Raw genomic sequence first — 21,404 nt, 5'->3', positions numbered from 1 at the left:
CCCACAAGTCTAAATACAAATGCTATAAATGGATTTTTTAAACTAAATTGTCTGTAGTGTATGTGTGTGAATGGGAGTGTATAGGTGTTTCCCAGAGATGGGTTACAGCTGGAAGGGCATGAGCTGCGTAAAACATATGCTGGATAAGTTGGCGGTTCATTCCCATGGCAACCCCTGATTAATAAAGGGACTAAGCCGAAAAGAAAATGAATGAAAAAAATTAAAATTTAGTTCTAAAACTAGATTAGGTATAAAATCATATATCTGCAGTCCACACCACATCATTAACAGCAACAGCACTAAGAAACAGTAGCATTTATATCACTTTCGATATGGATTTGAATATGAGCCAATCAGAATCCATCCTCCTTTAAAGAGCTTGGGAATTTAAAGCAGCAGAGTAGGATAGTCCAGCAACACTTAATCAAGAACAATATCATCAGCTGGTGTGTAAAGTTGGTCCCAACTTGAGCTTTCTTTATGTAGCCATGCTGTAGTTATCATTAATAATAACTATTTGGTTGTCAACAGATATTGAGAATGATTTATAAACATATGTGTTGTTATGCAGTTATGGTCCTTGTGGGAATGAAACTTACACTCTTAAAAGTATGATTCAAAACGTATTTTGATAGTGTGAAGATTACACTAATCATCTAATAAATGTTTAATACCACAAAAATGTTTTTAACAGTTAATGCTAATTATTTTTAGGGATAAGACTCAAAATATGACATTCACAAAACCAACAATAACAAAAAACCCTTAAATGAGTTATATGGATTACCAGTCTTACCAATTACCAAGTTTCTCTCAGCTGAACTAACTGGGAAATGCAAACATGAGACCAGTCTCACATTTTGTTAACATGCATGACATTAGGTCCAATCAATCAATCAATAAACATGACAAAGTTATTTGAAGCATAAACACATAAGCTGTTAAATTACATCATGCCATATCTCACCGTGAACCTCCTGAAATCTGCTCTACGTCCTCCACCTTGAACCCAATAATGAGAGCGCATGTTTCTGGCTTTAAATGTCCCCGCGTGTTAGACACAGTCTGTGCTCCGACTCACTGAGAGATCTGTAAATTATCCTTTTCATTTCATGGATGTTCTGTTCATAAATCTTACAAATATAAGGGTCTAAATTTTAGTTTTTCTAGTCTTTCGAGATGTCGCGCTTCTCATGTTAACTATAAATGAATTTAAATCGGGTCTCAAAGTTAGAGTGGCGTTGAGTCAGTGAGGGGCGTAGCAGAATCTCAGCTCAGCCCACAGCCACAGCGCGCTCCTCACTTCACACTCAATGCGCGCATCGCTGTATTATGAGGGGGGTAGCGTGATATAGGCTGCACATGCAATATTTGTCCTAGTTCATTTTATCAGCTTCTTCTCATATAATGCAATTACTCTTATAACTGAGGGAAACACTTCAGAAAAACTCAAAAAATCTTATTACAGATTTTCCTAACTAAAACTGAGGTGAGGAGACGTGCAAGATGCATCATGACTCGCATCACATTCATATATATAAAGCTACTCACGAGGTTTATTCTTAAAGTATTAAAGTATATTACAGGAATAGTTCACCACTTGTTACAAATCGGTTTCACCAACGTTCTTGTTAAACACAAGAGAAGATATTTCGAAGAATGTTGGAAATCTGTAACCATATCGTAATAGTTTTTCCTATATGTAAAGGGTTGCCAGTTTTCAGCCTTCTTCCAAATATTAAATTTTTTGTTCAACAACATAAACTTAAGGGTGAGTAAATAGTGAGTATTTTTTTTAATTACACAAACTACCTTTAAGGTTATTATTGTACGCTAATTTATTTTTATGTTCTACATATATTACAACTCTTTATTTAACTAAATTAATAAGATTTCTTCACTTTTTTTTTTTTTTTACAATTTATTGCGTTTGTAGAAGTCAGACATACGCCAATGAGGTGCTTAGAGAAAGAGCAGCTCATCATCACGCAGTCGATTCTGTTGTGCAGTCAGTCATTTACTATTACTTTAGCGCCACTACCTGGATAAAATCTGCAATTGGACGATTATAAAGTTTATTTATCGGCGGGTTTTGTACTAATATTTTAGTAACATTACAAAAATGCGTCAGCTGATCCAGGAATGATTAAACTATGCATTTCAGACAGTACTTTGATTAATCTAGGTTTCGTTGTGGTCGACATCACACTTTACAGCTATTAGATGAGATGAATAGCCTACAACACATTTGTTTATTTTTTTCAAAGGAGCTGTTCATGGTGCTGCAATATTTTATCCATTTATATTTTTTTTCTTGTAAAAAACAAGATAAACTTACTAAGTTTAAGTTTGACATTTGCATAAAAAGTCAACAAAACATGCAACATGACAACAAGCTAGGGTATCACCTGCTGCTTTCTCCTCAAATAATGACTGGTTAATCCAAATATAATATCCGTATCCAAAAGCAGAGCGTCAAGTTCCACCGGTGTTTCCCTCTGCTCTATATCTTGTGGTAAATCATGATGTAAAGCCATGGGACACCTCTTGTCATCTGAGTCTTACAGCCAATTTAAAATGATCAAAACACGCCGAGAGATCATCAAACCATGTGTCAGGTATTAAGAAGAAACCCAGAGGCATGCGATTCCTAAATGTCATTCCTGTCCTTCGGTAGCTTTGGCATATGTTTAACCATCTCCATCCTTTGCTCATCGCAGACGCGCGTGCATACGGAACCCCGGAAGGGACATAGTGGGGGAGAAAAAAAATGGGTGGGTGAAAAAAAAAATAATGGGTGAAAGAAAAAAATGGGTGGGAGGAAAATATATATTTCTAAGTGTTTTGCGTTATCTCGCAAAGATGTTTTGCGTTCCCTCGCAAAGATGTTTTGCGTTCCCTCGCAAAGATGTTTTGCGTTATCTCGCAAAGTTGTTTTGCGTTCCCTCGCAAAGATGTTTTGCGTTCCCTCGCAAAGATGTTTTGCGTTATCTCGCAAAGTTGTTTTGCGTTCCCTCGCAAAGATGTTTTGCGTTATCTCGCAAAGATGTTTTGCGTTCTCTCGCAAAGATGTTTTGCGTTCTCTCGCAAAACTGTTTCTCCACAAACACTTCCTGTTCACTGCACTCACATAAACCCTCCCGTTTTTGCCGAAATTCTCCCGTATTTTACCATTCTATCCCACTTTCTTTACATTACTGTGCGTATGCTACCTATGAACCAGTGAATGCATGTATAAGCGCAGACTGACAGACGCGCTTCGTACAATAAACTGATCCCAGATCAGCGTATGTACACGCCATTTACAGAGGAGCGGGTGTATGTTTAAACAGACAAATACACTGAACAATATGAAACATCTCCGTCCTGCATCTTTTATTTTAAACAGCTTATTTTCTCTTAAATGAGCACAAACAGTTTCTAAAGTAATAGACTGCTTTCATTATAGATCTGTGCATTCTTACAGAGACACCTCTGTTATCAAACTAAACAAAACATGAGATTCATTTGCTGCGCACTTGTTTGATAACAGAAGTGTCCCTTTAAATGGCGCGTACAGACGCTGATCTGGGATCAGTTTATTGTATGGAGCGCGTCTGTCAGTCAGCGCTTAAACATGCATTCACTGGTTCAGAGGTTGCAAAGTGAAAGGCGACAATCAGCGCACAGTAAAGAAAGTGGGATAGAATAGTAAAATATGGGAGAATTTCGGAAAAAACGGGAGGGTTTACGTGAGTGAAGTGAACAGGAAGTGTTTGTGGAGAAACAGTTTTGCGAGAGAACGCAAAACATCTTTGCGAGGGAACGCAAAACATCTTTGCGAGGGAACGCAAAACATCTTTGCGAGATAACGCAAAACATCTTTGCGAGGGAACGCAAAACATCTTTGCGAGATAACGCAAAACATCTTTGCGAGGGAACGCAAAACATCTTTGCGAGATAACGCAAAACATCTTTGCGAGGGAACGCAAAACATCTTTGCGAGGGAACGCAAAACTTTGCGAGAGAACGCAAAAAACTTAGAAATATATATTTTCCTCCCACCCATTTTTTTTCTTTCACCCATTATTTTTTTTCACCCACCCATTTTTTTTCTCCTCCACTACGTCCCTTCCGGGGTTCCGTACGTGCACACCTGGTCGCACATGAAACTAAAGCTCCAACATGTGGATCGATTCAAAGCTGCTCTGATGTCTCCGCCTCCTTCCATCTCTCTTTCTCTCCTTCCATAAACGAGTTGTAGGAATTAACGTTACTGTCACAACTCACGAGAAACATCCCACAACTACACCTGTTACCATTATTTAATCCGCAATGCAATAGCCTAGCAGCTGTTTTTTTTCTCTCTCTCTCTCTCTCATTTGGCTTTTTCCAAGCCTGTAAAACGCTTGCTTTAGTCTGAAACATCGATCAAAGCCGTTATAATGTACAGCAGTACCTAATTTTAACAAGCTAAACTTTTAAACGGACCAAAGTTCATCACGTGCAGGTAAAATTGCATCTCATTGGCCAGAGAGCACTTGTTTATTTTTAACGAATCAAGTGTAAAAGCATCCGAAAAGGACACAGCAATTGTCTCTTGTTTTACTGTATGCAAAATATATTAATAATGTATGTATAAATATATTAATAAATGTATTCAATATTTATATTAATGAATATATTTTCATTCATTGGTAGATTAACACATTTTGTAATAATTTACTATTTGTGTAAACAATTTCTGGGTTCTCTAGTCCTTTATGCCATTGCCTCCGTGAGAAAAATGGTTAAACGTACGCCTATAGGCCCACGTTTGACTATGGTAAAAATACATGGTAGGAGATTAGTGGGGGCGACCTTTTTAATCCATATTGAAATGATTTGTATCATGTCCAGTGGTCCCTGGAGTCACAAAGACATGCCCTGCATCCTAAACGCAGCGTCCCATGGTAACTGCTCAGCTGTTTTTATACCCGTGTAATCTGCTCATGTTTCCGGTAATGGAGGAATCATCTTCACCTCCGATGACATTGATGACAACAAACCTGTGTAAACCATAGTAAATACCGTATAGAAGGGGATATAAGCTACTGTATAGTTAGAAAAGTTTGAAATGTATACAGTAAAATTTAATAAATTAGCCTATTTAGACCAGTGTTTCTCAACCACCTAGAGACTCACCAACACTGCATGATTTGATGTCTCATTTGTCTGTCACACCCGTTACAGGTCTTTCAGTCTCTGCTAATGAGCTGATGATCTGAATCAGGTGTGTTTGGTTAAGGAGACATACAAAAAGTCCAGAGCTGGTGGGCCTCCAGTAATGTGGTTGAGAAATGATTAGTATAAGCTGTCGATATCTTACTGAACGTAGTCAAACCAGCATAAATATATTTTTAAATGGTGCAGATAAAATTCCTTTGAAATTAAACTGTTCAAAAGGCTTCTGGAACAATCTGCTGCTGACTGATACGCAAGTGCATCGTCACTTTAATGGGCGGGACTTAGAGAAGAAAAAGAAGCAGGTGTGGAGAGCAGACAAAGAACCGATCTAAAATCGCTACAAAGTGAAAGTTATCTGCTTATCTGCTCACGTTTGCATGCAGATTAACATCACTGATGATGTACATAGTTGTGCGTGCACAGAAAGTAAGTGTATTTGGTTCAATTGATGTAAATGTCTTGTTATTTTAGATCGCGGGTGAAATGCGCAATAGCGCCATAATGCAATAGCGCCTAATGGCCGGTTTTGGAGTTGTAACTCAGTTGATGATTAAGTTTACTTTCATGTGCAGTATACCTAATGCACGCAATGTTAACACTTTACATGTACAAACGTAATCATTTCGTCGAGTTATTTACCACTTATACTTGTTGATTTATTATTTAATTGGAAAATGTGCCTCAGCCACGTTTAGTGGTCTATTGGTGCCCTCTTGTGGACAGTCACGGAATTACTGCTCTAATTATTTTCATTCATATGGTGTGCAGTTACTGCAATTTGTATTTATATTTTATAATTAGGGGCCAAGCACCATAGGTCAGTGGCGTAGCGGACGGGCCCGCAGGGCACGCACCGCGGGGGGGGGCCCCATGTGATGGGGGGCCCCGAGTCATCGCGATTTTCAATAATTGAAAATCCAGCAACCGCAATAATCAAACTCTTGGGAACAACTGTGGTCGGAACCAAAGTTCACAGGTCTGTGTTCTCTGAACACCTCTCAAGCGGTGGATTACTTCATTCTGATTGCTTGCTGCCGAACCGCGTCATATCATAGCTCAAAACTGATTTGATTTGATCTCTCCTTGACGTTAACACACTGGAGAAGACGCGCCGCGCTGTTTCTCGCCGCCGGTTCTCATTGAAAATGAATAACTTCTGGCTACTTTGACGCTGTCGCCGCTGTCGGTTTGTGAAGGCTTCCCCACTATGTCGCTCCACCCCGCCTGCCTTCCCCGCTCCTTAATTTGTGATCACTTCCCCGCGTTGACCCCTCCAACTACCCCCCCCCCTCATCAGGGGGCCCCGTCAGTGATCCCTGCAGGGGGGCCTCTGCATTTTGCGCTACGCCATTGCCGTAGGTGCGTAGGCACCTATTGCTTTTGTTACCGTTCCTATTATTAGGGGCCAGGCACCGTAGGTGCATAGGCACCTATTGCTTTCGTTAGCGTTCCTATTATTATTATTAGGGGCCAAGCACCGTTGGTGCGTAGGCACCTATTGGATCCATTAGTGTTTTTATTATTAGGGGCCAAGCACCGTAGGTGCGTAGGCACCTATTGCTTTCGTTAGTGTTCCTATTCTTCTTCTTCTTCTTCGGCTAAAAATGCTATATTTTACCAACACATTCACATATCATTACAAAACATGGTATGCATCTTCAACCCCATGCCCTGAAAGTACTCAAAAACTTCTGGAGCAGCGCCACCTTTTGGCCAAAAGTGCTTGGCCCCTTAATTGCTGCTTGCAGCTATATTTATTATTCTTCTTCTTCCGTTTCTTTCGCCGGATTTGAATGGCAGCCCATATAGGCGTATGCGGGAAAGTTGTATAATTTGGCACAATGATAAAGGCCAGTCTTAACATTAATCAGACCAAATATGAAGTCTCAAAATCAAACTCTCTAGCGCCACCACTTGTCCAAACTTTCACGTACATTCATCATGATAACTTTTGAACCGAATGGGCTACAATCAAAATTCTTTTTTCCTCTGATTCCTTGGCTCAGTCCGATTGGAGCAGTGCTTGGCCCCTTAATTGCTGTTTGCAGCTATATTTTATTTATTTATTTGTCGGTGTGTGTTTTATATTTTGTTATTTTTGATTTGTTTATTATTTTTATGTTGTGTTTTTGGTTTATTTTATTATTTATTTTGAAATTCTTTGTCTCATTGCTAGACATTTGTTTTGTGTTGTGTTTTTTCCCCTTTTCTAGTTGTTGCAGTTTTTTTGTTTGTTTGTTTTATTTTATTAATCTTTGTTTTATGGTCTTTTGTTATGCTTTTGTGTTTAATGTTATGGTTTCAGTTTTGTTGAATTTTGTTTTGTTTACATTTTTGTTTTGTTTCACAAACTTTGTGTTTTATGTTATTTTTTTAAGTAAAATGTTGCATTGTTTAATTTATTATGATTTGTTATTGTGTATTTTTGTTTTATTTTTTATTTCATTTTTTTAATTGTATTTTTGTTGTGTTTTTTGTTTTTTTATATTTAAAACAATTCTCCTTTTTGTAGTTTTGTAGCATTTTTGTTTTTATTTTATTCTTTGTTTTATGGTGCTGTTATGCTTTGTCAATTTTGTGGTTTCTGTTTTGTTTAATTTTGTTTTTCAGATTTTTGTTTTGTTTCACAAATTTTGTGCGTTAAGTTGTTTTGTTTTGTTATGTTTTAAGTTAAATGTTGCATTTTTTTTATTATGTTTTGTTTGTGTATTTTGTTTTAGATTTTTTACTTTAATTTTTATTGTATTTTTGATGTGTGTTGTGTTTTTTAATATTTGAACAATTCTCAATATCAATAGTTTGATATTTTTTTGTTTTATGTAATCGCTTTGTTTTGTGATGTATTTTGTTTTACATTTAAATTTGATACTTTTGTGTATTTCACATTATTGTTTTATGTTAAATGTTGCTTTTTTTACTAGTTGATTTTGTTTGTTTTATGTAAATGTTTTGTTTTTGTCATGTATTTTATGTTTTAAATGACATTTTATGCTTTTTATTTGTTGTGTATTTCATATAGTATTGTTTTATGTTGAATGTTTTTTGATATTTTATTTAATTTTAAAGTTTTGTGTTTTACTATATTTTGTCCACTTAAAAACGACCAAACTGCAGTACAGAAACAGGTTGACCAGGTGTAAGGATACAAATATTTTTTCATAATATATTTCATAATATTTTTTCCCACAATTTTTTAGTGCCTTGGACTGACTTTTGCTGTTTATTCTGATGAAAACCTTACCTTAAAAATCACCAACACATTATTTAAGCTACCTCTGTGCACTTTTTGTTTAAATTTTGGATTTCCACATTTGAAATATTTTCCACATGATTGTACATATAATAAAAGTACATACTGAGTAAAAGTGACAGAGTTGCCCTCATCCAAATGCTCTTAAAAGTAATCCGTACTGGCACCAGCTCTGTTTTGGTGCTTGGCAACTTTACGCTAACTTGAGCTCCTGCTGATAGTTGTTTTTACAGATAATCTTTTCCCCTTTGGCTGATATATAATGTCCTAATTAACTCTTGCTGTCCAACGCACCTGATCGATGTTACTCTCTTTAAAACCCGCTCTTCTGTTACTCTTTTGGGTTTTATCCTGTGCACTTTACATTATTGATCAGACTTCAGCTTCTTTTTGCATATAGATTTCAGAGTGATGTTAATTGCAGATATTTGTCCCGCAGGTCCCCCGTTGCCAAGACAGACCCCTCAGGTGCAGAATGGCCCTTCACCAGAGGAGCTGGAGGTGCAGAGAAGGTAAAAAACATACTATATCACAAGCTTCTTTTAAGATTTGTGCTAAGCTTTTGCTTTTTTTTTTTTTAAATGTTGATTTTTACAGATAGATAGATAGATAGATGGATGGATGGATGGATGGATGGATGGATGGATGGATGGATGGATGGATGGATAGATAGATAGATAGATAGATAGATAGATAGATGAAATGGCCGTTAATCATCTTGTGTTCACCCTCTGTTCTTCATCATCAGTTCATTGGTCAGTTTCTAAATAGTAACTGTAATGTAGCATTATAGATTTTACCCACATTTCAGCCAAACATTTCAGATCAAATATACTCAACATAACCTACAGACACCGCAAATCTAATAACTTTCAGCATGCAGTATGTAAGCTTAACGCCCAGTGGTTAAACTAGGTATTGAATTCCTGGATCAAAACAAATCCAAGCGCAGGTTGTCAGATTGACGACCAACAGAAGCGAGTCTGACTTTCGAGCTTAAAGGCTGATTTAAATTGTGTTCTATATAAAAGCAATGGCACGCGATAGAAGGAATATTCTTTATATTAAAAGGAGTTTTTGTTCTAACCAACTCCTGGAATTGATATATTAGAAACAGCTTCTATTCTTGCAGCTAAATAACAGAAAACTGACAATGATCACCTCAGGTACACCTGATGTGCTTTATTCAGTGTTAAATGCTAACAATGTGAGTTTGAATGCCATTTTACATGACAGTTATTGCCATACTGCTGAAAGCAGCAGCAGATAGTTCACATCAGATCTTGAAAATAAAATAAACCGTCTGAAATTGAACTTTAGAACTGTGACTCAGTGCGAACCAACACATATCAGTGATTCAGCATCTACATTTAATGTTGTTAAAGAGGTTTAATTTTTATTAATTAGATTATAAACCTTACCATTTCATGAGTGAGTGCATATTCTGTACTTCTGAATGGCTGGATTTAAATTTCTGTCTTGTTTGGTCTGGTGCAAACAGCCAAATTGCTTATCACTGCAAATGTCGTCACAGTAGCGTGTTGTTAGGATGCGGGGTTACAATGTAACCTGCTTGCCTAATGTTTACGTTCGTAATATTTATATTATTTTCTGAATCTGTGTCTCGTTTTGGAGTCAGCTACTGTCCACCAGAGGTCGCATTTTGGTTACAGGCGCGCACTTTGAGAGCCTTCCTGACTGAATAAATTAATGAAATACACAGTTTTCCACCAAGGCAACCTGGAGTATTGAAAAATATTTGGCTAAACTGGCATTGGGTGGGTAAAATGGCCAAAACACAAAGACAGCATTCCGGCATGTAACTCACATGTTTAAAGCAGAATATCTGACTACAGCATTGTTTTACAGATAAACAAGAATGATTGCTTGGCATGTTTCTTAAATATCTGCAATCATATTATGGTATTTTTATGCTTTAGAAGAGTCAAAAATGTACATACGGCACCTTTAAGGTAAGAGTCCATTCACGTTAAAATGTAATTACATTAACCATACCAGTTACAACTTAGTATTAGCCATAAAAACAGTCTGTGGCATGCTATTGAAGTAAAATACTATAATATTGAGAATCTTAACTTTTTTTTTGACTTTGTAAAGTAGGTGAATATTAAGCCCATTACTATTATAAAATAAAATGTTAATATTTAAGATGACAATAATATTTAAGGTTTTTTTTTTTTTTAAGAAACAAGGGAATAATCGTCAACACAACATCAGACACATTCATAATTTTAAAAACAGACAACTATAAACACAACACATAGTTTTATTTGTACAACACAACTTCATTGAACAATAAACTTTCCTCCACCACCAAAATAAAATATTATTGTCTTTCCCTCCTGCAATGCAGCTTCAGCCCTGGAGACAGGTCTGATGCTGGGCCACTTAAGCATCTCCTCCTCTATTTTATCTTCTGTCTTCTCCTCCTCTTTCAAACTGTTACTTTTTCTTTTCCTCCTCCTTCTCTTCTTTTTCACCTGCTCCTCCTCCTTCGTTTCAAAGTTATTGAGTGTCTCTTTCTCCTCCATGTTGTTTTCTGCCTCCTCACTTTCCTTTCCTTCCATCTCTTCCTCCTCTTCCAACCTGCAATTATTCCTGGGCTTCCTCCTCCTCCTCCTCTTCTTTTTTACTTTCTCCTCTTCCATGTTCTCCTCCTTTTCAATGTCATTAATCTCTTTCTCCTCCTTGTTCTTTTCCACCTCCTCACTTTCCTTTCCTTCCACCTCCTCCTCCTCTTCCAACCTGCAATTATTCCTGGGCTTTCTCCTCCTCCTCCTCTTCTTTTTCACTTTCTCCTCTTCCATGTTCTCCTCCTTTTCAGTTTCATTCATCTCTTTCTCCTCCTTGTTCTTTTCCACCTCCTCACTTTCCTTTCCTTCCATCTCCTTCTCTTCCACATTGCAATTTCTTCTTGGCCTTCTCCTCCTCCTCTTCTTCTTAACTTTCTCCTCTTCCATGTTCTCCTCCTCCTCCCTCTTCTCCTTTTCAATGTATTTTGTTTCCTCTTCCTCCTCTCTTTTCATCATGTCCTTCTCCTCCTTTATTTGCACAATCGAGAACTTTGACAACACTTTCTCCTTCACCTCCTCAAGTTCCGTCACCACCTCCTCCTCTTTCTCATTCACCTTCTCCTGTTCAATCATGACCTCCTCCTCTTTCTCCTTCACCTCCTCAAGTTCTGTCACCACCTCCTCCTCTTTCTCATTCACCTCCTCCTGTTCAATCATGACCTCCTCCTCTTTCTCCTTCACCTCCTCAAGTTCCGTCACCACCTCCTCCTCTTTCTCCTTCACCTCCTCCTGTTCAGTCAGGACCTCCTCCTCTTTCTCCTTCACCTCCTCCTGTTCAATCACGACCTCCTCCTCTTTCTCCTCCACCCTCTCCTCCTCCATTTTCCTCCTCCAAAACTCCTCCTCTGACAATCGGCTGTTGATGTTTTTCTTTTTTCTCTTTTGCTTCTCTTCCTTCTCTGGCTTCTCTTCATTTCTGTAATCTTTCTCTTTCTCCTCCTGTCCAATCACCTCCTCCTCTTTCTCCAAAACCTCATCCTCTTCTTTCATCATCTCCTCCTCCTTCTCCACCACCTCCTCCTCTTCTTCCACCTTCACCATCATATTCTGATAGATCTCATTCTCATTGTCTGTTAAAAGAGAAACGATTGCAGTTTGCACATAGTACAAGTCATTTTCAAGAAGCTGTTAAACTCCAGATAAAGGAGAGTAAAAGTACAGATTTTTTCTAACATTATAGTCTAAAAAATATCTAGATACAGAAACCATCATTTACCATCAGAGGGTGAAAGTCGGATCGAAGAGTTTCTTGGAGCGAAGCAAAAGCATCTTAGGGCAGCTCTGATAAAGGAGCCAACCCTGCTCTTCTTTTTCTTTTTCTGCTTCTTCATTTTCTCCTTCTCCTCGTCTGGTAAAAGAGAAATGATTGCACAATATATATATATATATATATATATATATATATATATATATTAATACATAAACATTTTAAAAAGTTATTACAGCTAAACCAAGGTTACCACAAATTTACTTTAACCATGAAATTTCTCTTTTTTTTTGTATTTTATTATTATTCATTGATAAATAATAATTGATTATAATAATATTATATTTTATTATGTTCATGTTATATAAAATTGGTTACACAAATGGTCAGTGCACCTAACCATATAAAAATATACATGTTCAGTATACCTTTTTAGTAGAAAAGTAAATTCTTAAATTTCCTAAAGGCTTTAGACTAAAGTTGAATCAGAAAAGCTGAATATGAGATACAACATTCATTTACACAAAGCATTTCATTAAGATGCACTTGAATGCAATAATAGCCTGTATTGTACTGTAAGACATTTAAGCAGTCTGTTACTGTATTTTCAAGTTGCTTTGTGAAAATTACTCCGTATTTTACAGTAAAGATGTCCATACAATACTGTAAATACATATACAGCAAGATAAATGATACAGTATTTTTGCTATAATTGATTTTAGTAATTTACTGGCGAACTGCTGCGAGTTGCTGTAGATTTTACAGGACTTTGTTAACATAGCTCTTTACGAAAACTGGAATTCAACCAGCTGTCTATTATAATGTACAAACATTTACACTGTACAAACATTATTTTGTAACAGTAAGTATAATATTATGTAAGGAAACCCTGGATATTCATATCACAATGTAAATATGACTCACTATTAGTGCCGTTCCCAGGCCTTTCATTGCCCTGCTGCGCTTCTTTCTGGCGCTCGGAGATCTCGCAAGAGATTTCAACTTCCATTTCCAAGTATTAAAGTGCTGAAAATCCAAAGACACAACCTGTTTGACTCCACTACAACAAAACCACTAGAGATTTTCTGTGATGCAAGGCTTCAAGAACACTTTGGAACGCGTTCTATTCCCTAGAACATGTCACTATGGCAACGAGACTGAACGCTAAGAAATGTTTTCTTTTAAATACTAATGAATGACTGAGTAAATATCCAAATGACATAAAATGAATTAAAAACTGGCTGAATAAATAGATTTAAGGGACAAAAGCTGTTTTAAATAGATAATCAATTCTAAATTAATTTAACTAAACAAAGAAGCACAACAAATGAAACACCAGAGATTTTTGTGAAACTCAAAACACAAAACTGACATAAATCAAATGAAATTATATATAATAAATTAATTTGAAGCTTTAATGTGATCCTCCAGCAAGACATACTGCAAATATACATGCCATTCCCATAAGACATAAACACTATTGTCATTAGTGTTTTTCGAACACTAAAGGACTAAATCACGTCTGGAGTGCACCATCATTCATTTATTCATTCATTTTCTTTTTGGCTTTGTCCCTTTATTAATCTGGGGTCGCCACAGTAATAAATTTAAAGGATTGTCTTTGAACAGAAAATTATTTTTTTTAATAAATAAAAATCAACAAAATAATTCTGAATTAAGCCGTAAGGTGCAGAACAAATGTGTGCAAAAGTGCAGGCAACATACGGTTGAAGTGAAACTTATTAGCCCCCCATTGCATTTATTTTTTCTTTTTTAAATATTTCCCAAATTATGTTTAACAGAGCAATGACATTTTCACAGTATGTCTGATAATATTTTTTCTTCTGGAGAAAGTCTTATTTGTTTTATTTCAGCTAGAATAAAAGGAGTTTAACATTTTTTAAAAAAACATTTTAAGGTCAAAATTATTAGCCCCTTTAAGCTATTTTTTTCACTAGTCTACAGAACAAACCATCGTTATACAATAACTTGCCTAATTACCCAAACCTCCCTAGTTAACCTAATTAACCCAGTTAAGCATTTAAATGTCACTTTAAGCTGTATAGAAGTGTCTTGAAAAATATCTAGTAAAATATTATGTACTGTCATCATGACACAGATAAAATAAATGAGTTATTAGAAATGAGTTATTAAAACTATTATGTTTAGAAATTAAAATCTCTCCGTTAAACAGAAATTGGGGAAAAAAATAAACGGGGGCTAATAGTTCAGGGGGGCTAATAATTCTGACTTCAACTGTACATTCAAACTGTGAATCAAAAATAGTTTAGTTGATGACACTGAGTGATCAATAATTAGGGGCCAAGCACCGTAGGTGCGTAGGCACCTATTGCTTTCGTTAGTGTTCCTATTATTAGGGGCCAAGCACCGTAGGTGCGTAGGCACCTATTGGATCCGTTAGCGTTCCTATTATGATTATTATTCTTCCTTCTTCTTCTTCTTCCTCTTCTTCCGTTTCTTCCACCAGATTTGAATGGCAGCAATTTGGCACAATGATAGAGGACAGTATTAACATTAATCAGACCAAATATGGAGTCTGAAAATCAAACTCTATAGCGCCACCACTTGTCCAAACTTTCACGTACGTTTATCATCATAACTTTTGAACCAAATGGGCTTCAATCAAAATTCTTTTTCACGCTATTTTAAATTTTTCAAAAAACCTATTTGATCGAACTCGTCCTAGGCCGTTTCTCCAATTTTCACCAAAATTGAATCATATGATCTACACACCATGCCAACCAAAAGTTATGGAATTCAAGTTAATTTGACCAACCGTTTTTGTTTAACTTGCGATCAAATTTAACGTAGGACTTGCGAAAATGGACATTCACCGATTCACACCAAACTTGGTGTGTGGTATGACAACTATAGGGTCTGAGGTTATATGCGGAGTTTCGGCACACTGCCCCCTAGTGGTCCGGAGATAAAAAAAAAAACTTGCTTTTTGGCTTATACTGTCTTAACCTTTACCTCATTACATCCGGCAGAGCATGTCGAGTCGAATGATGTCTGATTTTCACAGGTCAGCCATTTTGGGCGTCGCCCATTTCGATTTTTGGCCGAAAATGCTATATTTTACCAACACATTCACATATCATTACAAAACATGGTATGCATCTTCAACCCCATTCCCTGAAAGTACTCAAAAACGTCTGGAGCAGCACCACCTTTTGGCCAAAAGTGCTTAGCCCCTTAATTGGTGCTTGCAGCTATATTTATAAGTATTGTTATTTGATGTTCTAATTGTTTTTTATAAAATTACTTATGTGAGATTATTTTTGTTTTGTTTCAGAAAACCACAACTTTTCGTCAGTAAATGTTCGAATGAGACATGGAGTCTGAGTGAATTTCTTTGAATAGATGACAGTACACAGTTCTGACCGACTGTCTGCAGGGAATCAGATACACCCGAATCAGTGTTAAATTAAAACCTCAGTTACAAAGTGGTCCTTCGAGTCGGATGCTGAATAACTGCAGAAATGTTATCCCGTTCACAGCAAGAGCCTCCAGCTGTTCGCCCCAGACGACATATAAAGCCACCTGCATATCTAGCAGACTTCCAAGTGCGTATGACTGGATCTGAGAGGGGATGCCAGCAACTTGCATATTCAAGTGATGACGAAGTGTCTCCACACCTATAAGTCAGCGTTCACCAACCAGTGATCTGGTGCTACAGGATGAATGGCAAAGTACACATGGAGTGTTAGAAGAAGATGAATAGTATCATCAGTCGCAGCAGTCAGCCTGGGAGGAGATGCAACGAGAGAATGATGAGCTCCGTAGCTGCATCTGACACATGCCAGAGATTTTAAGTGCATTAAGGGGTCTTAAAGAGGAGAATATTGTTATGAAACGAGAGATCCATCAGCTAGCCTCAAACGTAGCCATTCAGCATAAACCAGTCGCTCGGTTACCAGCTCCTCGCCCTGATGTGCCAGAAACAGTTCATAGCCAGCCTCTGTCCCCCACACAAGGCAGCGATTTCCCCCAGTACCCCTCTGGGCAGGTAACAGAGCAGATAAGAGATTATCTATATCAGCAGAGCAGCCCCAAGCACTACCAAGGTATCGTACCCCTAATCCAAGACTATCTCCTAATCTTCAGCCTCATCCACATAGTGAACCCATACACTACTATGAGCCCCAAGACAATTATCCCTCACACTCAAACCAGCGAGAATCCTACCATATGCAGCGTTCAGGGATTGTGCCTCCATCTGCAGTGCCATACTCTCTAGAGAGAACATACCGAGGACCTAAGCCTTCTATTCCGTTCTTATCAACATCGGATCCCAGAGAGTTTTCAAGGTTGCGCATGGCTTTAGAGAATCTCCTACCCAGTGATGTATCTGAACGTTTCCGATATCAAATCCTCACAGATCATCTACAGTTAGAGGAGGCATTGCTGGTAGCAGACTCATATTGCAACTCAACACACCCTTATACGGACAATATCCAAGCTCTCATTAACATGTATGGTCAGCCACATAAGTTGGTCCTGCACAACATCGCTGAGGTCATGGATGGCCCCAATATCAGAACTGGAGATGTTGAAGCTTTCAATCTGTTTGCACTTCGAGGACGTTCCCTGGTGAGCATGCTAGAACAGGTGGGTCCTGAAGGCAATGTTGAATTGGACTGTGGGTCACATGTTTTAAGACAGCAAAGTAAACTCCCACATGAGCTGAGAACTAGTTTCAAGAGATATATACACCCTATGAGAGTAGCCATACCAACCCTCATCGATTTCTCTAACTGGCTAGAGTATGAGCTACAAGTTCAGGATGATGGCGCCAAAACTTCATGTTTCACACCAGGCCCCAGCAACAAGAAAAGGCTGGAGTATCGTAATCCTAAGACTGCCAGGAAACCCACCACCATCCTGCTAGGCACAGAGAAACCCATGAGTGGGAGAATAAGCCAACCACAAGCCTCAGAGGTGACACCTAAATCTGCTAGGTTTAAAGGGTGGTTAAGTGCATATTGCCCCTACTGTGACAATACCAATCACTTCTTGAATGGGTGCGCTAATTTCAAAGAACTTACCAAAGAGCAGAAAGAGTCGTGGATTCGGAAAAACAATTGATGTTGGTGTTGCGGACGCAGCCATCATGCCTCAAAATGCACCCTAAAATCCCCCTGTAAGAATTGCAACAGGAGACATCTATGTATATTGCATGACGTAAATGAACGGACTGTAGATTCCACTGAAACAGCTACGAAAGAGAACTCCTGTCGAGTTAACACCACCAAGGAAGTCCTGTATGTTGACCACCCAGTTTATAGCCGTAAAGTACTTCTGAAGGTGAGCAAAGTCATCATTACCAATGGAGACAAATCATATGCTGTTTTGGATGACGGGTCGGAGAGGACCATCTTGCTCCATAACGCAGCACAGGAATTAAATCTGAAAGGGCAGCCAGAGGACCTAATACTGCGGACAGTGAGGCAGGACCAACAGGTTCTTCATGGGGCAACAGTCTCATTCACAGTGTCCCCTGTCAGTAATAAACACAAAAAAATTCTCCATTCAAGGTGCTTTTACAGCAGAAAGACTTGGACTGGCCGAGCAATCCCACCCCGTTGCTTCCCTCCAAAAGAGGTACTGCCATTTAGCAGGGCTACCCTTGCATCAAATAGACAGAGTCCAACCTGTACTACTTAATGGCTCAGATTGTCCACACTTGGTGACCCCAATTGAGCCTGTTCGTCTAGGCCCTCTAGGTGGACCTGCTGCTATACGAACTCGACTAGGCTGGACATTTCAAGGCCCAACACACAAGATTAAGCATGGCCGCAATACTCACCAATGCTTCTTCACCGCTATATGATATAACATATGCCGACTCTGCACATGCCTAAAGAAGCTGTACTGCCACAGTTCAGAAGCATTGAACGTAAGCTGATGAAAACACCTGATCAGGCATGTGCTTACAAAGCTGAAATTGAGAGACTCAAGAATGCTGGTTATGTGGAGAAGCTACAACCAGGTGAAGCTAAGAAATCACAAGAATCATGGTACAATCCTCACCATATGGTCACCCATAATGGCAAGAATCCTGTCGTGTACAATTGCTCATTTCAGTAAGAGGGACAAAATTTGAATACGTTGCTACTACCAGGTCCCACTTTGAGTCCCACCTTGCTAGCAGTGTTACTGCGTTTCCGTGAACACTCAACAGCTCTGAGTAGCGACGTACGAGGGATGTTTCATCAGGTGAGGCTGCTCCTGGAAGTCAAATCCTTGCTTCGGTTCTTGTGGAGAGACATTGCTGTAGATCAAGCCCCAGAAGTGTACGAGTGGCAGGTACTTCCCTTTGGGACTACTTGCAGTCCCTGCTGTGCCACATTTGCTCTCCAAAAACACGAACAAGACCACAGTCAACCAGGAGATCAGGTGAGGGAAGTGATTGAAAAGTAATTCTATGTTGACAACTGTCTTTACAGTCTCCCCTCCAAAGATGCAGCCAAAGATCTTGTTGATCAGCTCTGTGCCCTATTGAATGAAGGAGGCTTTGAACTGCATCAGTGGGCCAGCAATTGTCCAACAGTGGTCGCTCACCTTCCCTGTGATAGAAGATCAAATAACTGTGAGCTCTGCCTTAGTCGGGGACTGCAAGATACCCAAGAATCTACCCTGGGACTGCTCTGATGCTGTCAGTCAGACACTTTGCACTACAAGCACAGGGAAGTGAACTGCACTAAAGTAACCATGCGCAGCATTTATTGTGTCCTGGTCAGCGAATACGATCCCCTTGGCTATATTATCCCCTACACCACAAGAGCAAAATTACTGGTGCAGCGTCTATGGGATAAAAAGCGTGATTGGGACAATCCACAACTGCCTGAAGATCTGCTCAGTTTATGGAATTCATGGGAGAAGGAGTTGTGTGAGCTAGACAAGATAACACTGCCAAGATGCTACTCCAGTCTAGACATGGATGTACCAACTAGCAGACGAGACGTACATGTATTCTGTGACGCATCGGAGAAGGCTTATGGGTCTGTGGCCTATTTGAGGACAAAAAGCACAGAAGGACAGGTTGAAGTTGCCTTTCTAGCAGCCAGGTCACGTGTTGCCCACCGAAAGCAACAGTCTATACCTCGCCTTGAACTATGTGCAGCTCTTAGTGGTGCCCAGCTCTCCAAGGTCTTAGTCACAGAGCTCACATTACCCATCTGTTCCCTAACCCTCTGTTCAGACTCCATGACTGTACTTACCTGGTTATTGTCAAGTTCTTGTCGTTACAAGGTGTTTGTGGGAACACGAATAGCAGAAATTCAAGAACTCACAGCTTCTGCAAGCTTGCGATACATATGATCAGAGGACAATCCTGCGGATAGTATCACAAGAGGAAAAAAGCTGTGTGACCTAGTCAAATGTAACCAGTGAAATCAAGGCCCCTCATTTCTTAAGCTGCCTGTAGAGACTTGGCCAGAGTAGCCATCCTTGCCTGCTGAAGAGCAGCAGCACGAACTAGGGCCAGCTGTGTTTTGTGGAGCAATTACAGTCACACCCTTGCCAAATCCACAGCAGTATGAGACAATGACTGAGTTCATGAAAGCATGTAATCAGCAGCTATACGAGGCGGCCAACATTACATGTGCTGATGAACAAAGAAAACTGGAACAAATTGTTCTTTATCAAATCCAAACTGAGTCCTGCCTTACTGAGATGGCCCAACTAAAGTCTGGGAAACCAGTATTAGGTACAAGCAGATTGGCTTCTCTCTCTCCCGAACTTGACCCTACCACTGGTCTCATTCGGGTAGGTGGCCGTTTAAGACATCGCACAGAAGCAGAGCTGGACTGTATTCACCCCATAGTCCTTGACTCCCACCATCCTGCAACTAAACTCATTATTAAAGATTATGATGAGAAGCTATATCACCCTGGATCAGAACGAGTGTTCGCAAAGATGAGGAGAACATATTGGGTGTTACGAGGACGTGAAGCAGTTCAGAGACACCAGCTTCAATGTGCAGAGTGTCGTAGATGGAAAGGGAAACCAGAAGTTCCCCTGATGGCAGACTTACAACTTGCAAGACAACAGCTCTTTAAACCTGCCTTCTTCTCAACATGGATGGATTGCTTTGGACCTTGCCTGATTAAGATCGGATTGAGAAATGAGAAGAGGTAGGGTATAATATTCAAGTGCCTCACGACCAGGGCAGTGTATATAGATCTGTTGGCCAGTATAGATTCTGATTCATTCCTAATGGCCTTAAGACGTTTTATTGCTCGACGAGGAAAGCCATACGAGTTGTTAAGTGATTAAGGCACTAACTCTAAACTGTGGAGAACGAGAGTTGAAGGAATCTCTTGGTGCCTTGCACAGCAAGCTCCAAAGTCATCTTGCCTCCCAACAAATTAAGTTTGTCTTCAATCCACCAGGAGCACCCCACTTCGATGGATGCTGGGAGAGAGAAATACGTTCAATTAAAGCAGCCCTCCAAGTTACACTAGGGGCACAGACTGTGACAGAGGAAGTTTTGAGAACAGTCTTAACCGAGATTGAAGGGATACTTAACTCAAAACCGGTCAGCTACATATCAACAGACATTTCTGATGTAGATCCAATCACTCCCAACTGCTTCCTCATTGGCCGCAGAGATGCCTCACTGCCCCAGGTGGTGTATCAGGACTCAGGAGTGATAAGCCGACGCCATTGGAGACACAGCCAGCTGTTAGCCAACCACTTCTGGAGGCATTTTTTTAAGTACTATTTGCCTAGTCTCCATGTTCGGCAGAAATGGAAAGCAAAAAAGGAAAACCTGCAGGTTGGGGAAATAGTGATGATTGTCGATCCTCAGCTCCCTCGAGCTCTATGGCCAGAGGGGAAATTCGAGGAAGTACATCCAGTACATACAGTACACAGTTCTGACCGGCTGTCTGCAGGGATTCAGATACACTCGAATTAGTGTTAAATTAAAACCTCAGTTAGATAAACAAAAACAAATAGTTTTGAAGAAAAATTTGCTGTCGTTGAACCTGAGAAAAACTTTGAGAATAATCATAATAATAAATTCTCCATACTATACTAATAATTATAATGAAACTGCGGGTACATATCTTTATTAGTTAAATTCGGCTGTATTATTTGTGTCCCCTTCAAAAAAATGCTC

At 39.1% G+C, this 21,404-nt stretch overlaps 3 protein-coding genes across 5 annotated transcripts in view; 1 reads left to right on the top strand and 2 right to left on the bottom strand.

Moving 5' to 3' along the window:
• Positions 1–2,726, bottom strand: part of kif26aa (kinesin family member 26Aa) — a 125,821-nt gene extending 123,095 nt beyond the window's left edge. Inside the window, exon 1 of one of the 2 annotated variants that reach the window (XM_068215647.2) lies at positions 2,409–2,726. In XM_068215647.2, coding sequence (XP_068071748.1) covers positions 2,409–2,537 — 129 coding nt within the window. In that variant the 5' untranslated portion in view covers positions 2,538–2,726. Of the gene's footprint in view, positions 1–967; positions 1,215–2,408 lie in introns of those variants that run through there. The other variant, XM_009304053.5, reaches the window with a different exon arrangement.
• Positions 2,727–8,925: 6,199 nt separating this feature from the next.
• LOC141379251 (uncharacterized) lies at positions 8,926–21,352 on the top strand. The gene is made up of 2 exons (XM_073933316.1): positions 8,926–8,967; positions 15,573–21,352. The coding sequence occupies exon 2, from the start codon at positions 16,469–16,471 to the stop codon at positions 17,363–17,365; it is 897 nt and encodes a 298-aa protein (XP_073789417.1). The 5' UTR covers positions 8,926–8,967; positions 15,573–16,468; the 3' UTR covers positions 17,366–21,352.
• On the bottom strand, positions 8,962–15,135 carry LOC137488657 (uncharacterized). Of its 2 annotated transcripts, XM_073933315.1 has the most exons (4): positions 13,181–15,135; positions 12,266–12,397; positions 11,338–12,119; positions 8,962–11,178 (listed from the first exon to the last, which is right to left on the bottom strand). In XM_073933315.1, the coding sequence occupies exons 1-4, from the start codon at positions 13,263–13,265 to the stop codon at positions 10,762–10,764; spliced, it is 1,416 nt and encodes a 471-aa protein (XP_073789416.1). In that variant the 5' UTR covers positions 13,266–15,135; the 3' UTR covers positions 8,962–10,761. The 2 variants fall into 2 exon arrangements, with proteins under 2 accessions (XP_073789416.1, XP_068071750.1); XM_068215649.2 differs by having other exon boundaries at positions 8,962–12,119.
• Positions 21,353–21,404: the final 52 nt, after the last annotated feature.

The sequence above is a fragment of the Danio rerio genome, chromosome 20, assembly GCF_049306965.1.
Source record: "Danio rerio strain Tuebingen ecotype United States chromosome 20, GRCz12tu, whole genome shotgun sequence".
Taxonomy (NCBI): domain Eukaryota; kingdom Metazoa; phylum Chordata; class Actinopteri; order Cypriniformes; family Danionidae; genus Danio; species Danio rerio.
The sequence above is the reverse complement of the archived record's forward strand: the minus strand, read 5'-3'. Positions and strand labels throughout refer to the sequence as shown.

Coding starts and splice junctions, on each gene's coding strand:
- LOC137488657 (XM_068215649.2), bottom strand. CDS start 13,265: ATGGAAGTTGAAATCTCTTGCGAGATCTCCGAGCGCCAGAAAGAAGCG. Junction 12,398..13,180: donor GCCTGGGAACGGCACTAATA/GTGAGTCATATT, acceptor CTCTTTTACCAG/ACGAGGAGAAGGAGAAAATG. Junction 12,120..12,265: donor CCGACTTTCACCCTCTGATG/GTAAATGATGGT, acceptor CTCTTTTAACAG/ACAATGAGAATGAGATCTAT.
- LOC141379251 (XM_073933316.1), top strand. CDS start 16,469: ATGCAGCGTTCAGGGATTGTGCCTCCATCTGCAGTGCCATACTCTCTA.